The 4227-nt window shown below is 36.3% G+C and overlaps 1 protein-coding gene across 1 annotated transcript; it reads left to right on the plus strand.

The window, feature by feature from the left end:
• The first annotated feature begins 2453 nt into the window (after positions 1 to 2453).
• LOC118749659 lies at positions 2454 to 4095 on the plus strand. The gene is made up of 2 exons (XM_036484458.1): positions 2454 to 2752; positions 2813 to 4095. The coding sequence occupies exon 2, from the start codon at positions 2818 to 2820 to the stop codon at positions 3619 to 3621; it is 804 nt and encodes a 267-aa protein (XP_036340351.1). The 5' UTR covers positions 2454 to 2752; positions 2813 to 2817; the 3' UTR covers positions 3622 to 4095.
• The last annotated feature ends 132 nt before the right edge of the window (positions 4096 to 4227 follow it).

Below are 4227 nucleotides of genomic sequence, written 5' to 3' on the forward strand. Positions count from 1 at the left end.
TATGTGTAGATATCCATTAGAGGGCTGCACGAATTCATTCAAACTTCTAGCCAAACAGAGTACAATAGATTTGAATATTTTACTTCACATACAAGCCTTTGGAATTTTGTAAGTTATGAATATACATTTTGTTTTATATTTTCTACCTTCAAATGGAAGAATGTGAATGAATGAATAGAAAACATTCAAATCACCCAAACTCATTTTGGTAAAAGTTTTTTTCTACGAACAAGTTTTTTCGTATATAATGGGAGCGCAGCAATACATACATACATACATATGTATGTTTGTACATATGTGCATAGAAAAAATATTTTTGGATATTCATACAAAAAATTGTCATTTATTTCAATTCAATTTATTTTCACATTGTTTGAATATTGTAATGCCGACATAATCTCAGAACAGCTATTCACTCAAATTCAAAAAAATTTTAAGCCAAAATCATTCATTCGTTTTGTATATGAATAATTCATAAGCCGTTTTGAATGCATTCATGCAGCCCTCTAATATCCATCATGCTCCCACTGTATAAGAACGTTAGGAATATTCTTACCCCAGCGCACCCTATCATGTAATTTTTTTTAATTGGCTAACAAATGTTCTAAATATGAGACAAATCTGCAACTAAATGCGGTTTTTAGGAATATCCCGGCCCCAGCGCCACCTAGCGGTTAAATTTTTAGTCGGAATATTTCCCTTCAAGGTACTGGGATATGTTCCAAATATTAACGAAATCGGTCTAGCCGTTTGATAGTTTAGTGACATACAATATGGAAAACTCTATGAAATTGTGAAATCGTAACGTCTCAGGATTCTTCATTTTTCGGTAACAACAACAAAAAGTTTAAAATTTGTTTAAATCGAAAAACCTTCCACACAGAAGGCCCAAAAGAGGACTTTTTACAGAATTGAAATCGGTTCAACCGTTTGGTCAGGCATCGCCGTCATACGAAAAACATTTCATTTTTATATATATAGACTAGCAGACCAGACGGACTTCGTCCCGCCAAAATTAATTTGTTTTACTGGAATATTTTGGTCCAACATTTTCATCAACAATTCGCGTTCACGATTTCTAGTGATACATTTATCTGCTAGTATTACGGTTTGGTGGTTTTTAGAAGGCATATTTCCATTGTCGTCTTTAATAACCTAACGAAAATGTATGTTCGTGAAGAAGTTCTTGAAATTCTCCAATGATCTGACCTTTCACAGCACGGTTAATCGCAAAACGAAATAAATTTGAAGAACTTGTTTCCATTCACTACCTGGCAGAAACAATGATCCGGTACGATGGTGAATTTGTCCTTGAAAATGTATGGTATAGTTGGTGGTAATTTAAAAATTGGTGAGTATCGTTGTTCTACAGAAATCCAATATACACAGGGCTATCTCAGTCGAAATACCTTAAAGCTCTTATCAAGCAGCTCAATGGTTCTGATGGCAGATTTAATGCTGGTCATTTGAGATTAACCCCTGGACAACTTAATGGTGGTGTATCCGAATGCAGCTCGCAAATCACGTTCATTGGGCCCATCGCAACACACGGGAGCTCGGCATACTCGGTGGTACAGCACGTCGATGTAATCGGACATTCACGGCACTTTTTCTCACTTGAAAATTTTTAGTAACAACTCGACCCCAGCGTCAGCCGGCGGCTGTTTTTGCAACTGTATTGCCCTTACCGTTACCACTACTTAAGTATCTCGAATATAAGCCAGATGGGATCATAACTCAGATTTTTAACAATAACACCACTCCAGCGCCACCTGGTAGGTCAAACTGGGAATCTGGACAACTACGAAGAGACCTTACTCACACAAAAAAAATTTCGTTAAAATCGATTCACTCACAACACACGAACAGAAGTATTATACAGTATTATCTAGCTGGAACGAACACCCGATGCTACGAACACCTCGAAAGAGTGAACATGAAAATTTTTCCAATGAGTACTCTATAGAGTGAACAATTTTGAGTCTTTTGTAGAGTGAACAAAATTTAAAACCAATTTCTTCCAAATTCAAAACTGTAACGACAATTTTAATAACAAAAAGGGTAGTCCCGAATTGGGAAAACAGGTGTATGCTCCTATATGTTTGTCAAAAAATGCCACCGTTCACGTACATAGGTGAGCGTAAATTCCGCAGGGTTGTCACTGCTGCTGCAGCCCGCTTCATTCGAGCAGGATGCATTTCGGACCGCCGTCCGAATTTTCCTGCTGAAGCGACTGTCCTAGCCGATGAGCGTGACAACCTTCACCAGGCCGATGCCGGAGATCCCCGTATAATGGATCTCAGCTCTGAGATTCGGCAATTAGTGAACGTACATAAGCGGAAAAGTGGGAAAACCATCTGAAGACCTGTAACTTCGCCTCTGGTGTAAGCAAGCTTTGGTCAACCATGATGTCATTGTCCAATCCGATGAAGCAAGACGACAGAGTTGTGTTGAAAATACTTATGTATTTAAATATGTATTTGTATTTGTATATGTGCATATAAAATGCACTCATAAGCTTATTATACTTTATTTACCAGCTTCGCATAATTGTAATACTTATAAGCATATTCTTGATACATTAAACGGTCAGTCCACTCATAAACCTCAAACCGTCGTGTTCTTTATTCTCTCTCTACATGGTAGCAGAGCAAGGTTACTGCTGTAGTGTCGGGTGTCGGAATTAAATAAATAAAATAAAAATCAAAAGTGCAAAATCTGCTGTAATAATAAAAATAAAATAACGCTTCAAGTAAGACTTTGAATTAATATACATATACATATATATAAAATTTATAAGTGAAATTATAAGTTAAAATGGAAAAGGGTTTTGAAGTAGAGAAACTCAAAGGCCAGGAAAATTTCCACAACTGGTGTTTCGCAATAAAAAATATATTAGCATTCAAAGGTCTGCATAAGTGTATAACCGATCCTGTCACAGAAACAAACGCTGAGAAATTAACTAATTGCAAAGCCCTGTTAGCTCTAAGCGTAGCGCCATCGCTGTACGTTCACATATCCAGATGTGAAACAGCGCTAGAAATATGGCAGAAACTAAAAAATCTGTATGAGGACAAAGGCTTAACAAGAAAAATTGGGTTATTAAGAGGCCTGATCTCTTGCAGATTAGAAGACTGCGAGAACATGCAATCATACATTGATAGAATTAAAGATAATTCTAATAAATTAAATGAAATTGGTTTTGAGATAAATGAGGATTGGCTGACGGCGATAGTATTGGCTGGTTTAACTGATGCATATAAACCATTTATAATGGGAATTGAAGCATCAGACTCACAAATAAAATCAGAAACAATAATCGCTAAACTGTTGGACTCTGATACCAACACAACCACAAAAAGTGATGCATTTCTTAGTAAAAAAAGGTACGAAAATAAGCAAAAATACTTACAAAAGAAAAAATGCACAACTTGTGGAAAGAAACATGCAGGGGAATGTCACTACAAGAAAAATAATGCACAAAATGGCACAGCAAAAAATGCATTCACAGCGTTATTAACGAAAAGAAATAACGACGACTGGTATCTAGACAGTGGTGCATCGTCTCATATGACACCAAACGATAATTTGCTCACTAGCAAAAAAAAATTCACTCGTTGACAAAATAATGTCAGCAAATGGAACAGCTATGACAGTAAGTTGCGTTGGCAAAACATCACTGAATATCAACGGGCAAGAAATTGTAGTTAACGAAATTCTACACGTGCCCGATTTATCAGTAAACCTTCTGTCAGCTGCAAAAATAGTGAGTCAGGGGAATGTAATAAAATTCGATGCAACAGGCTGTACAATACTTAACAAAAACAAAGAAGTAATTGTACAGTGCAAAGCGGAAAATGGTGTTTACAAACTGAAGGGAATCCAAGCAAAATGCTTGTTATCAAAACAAACAAATAACAACGCAATGCTATGGCACAGGCGACTTGGACACATAAATTTTCAAAGTTTAAAGAAAATGCGTGACGGCGCTGTTTCTGGTATTGATTTCAATGACGACGATCATGAAATAAAAAATTGTCAGATATGTCCCAAAGGCAAACAAACAAGAATTCCGTTTAAACAAAGTAACTCAAAAACAACAAAGCTACTCGAACTAACATTCTGATCTATGTGGACCTATGGAAACGCAATCTATAGGACACGCCAAATATGTATTAATATTCATAGATGATTTCTCCCGAAAATTATTCGTTTACTTTCTCAAGT

Source organism: Rhagoletis pomonella, unplaced genomic scaffold (assembly GCF_013731165.1).
Source record: "Rhagoletis pomonella isolate Grant_MI unplaced genomic scaffold, Rhpom_1.0 Rhpom_scaffold_00028, whole genome shotgun sequence".
NCBI classification, from domain to species: Eukaryota; Metazoa; Arthropoda; class Insecta; order Diptera; family Tephritidae; genus Rhagoletis; species Rhagoletis pomonella.

Excerpts from the sequence above, each read along its gene's own strand:
- LOC118749659 (XM_036484458.1), top strand. The coding sequence starts at position 2,818 with ATGGAAAAGGGTTTTGAAGTAGAGAAACTCAAAGGCCAGGAAAATTTC.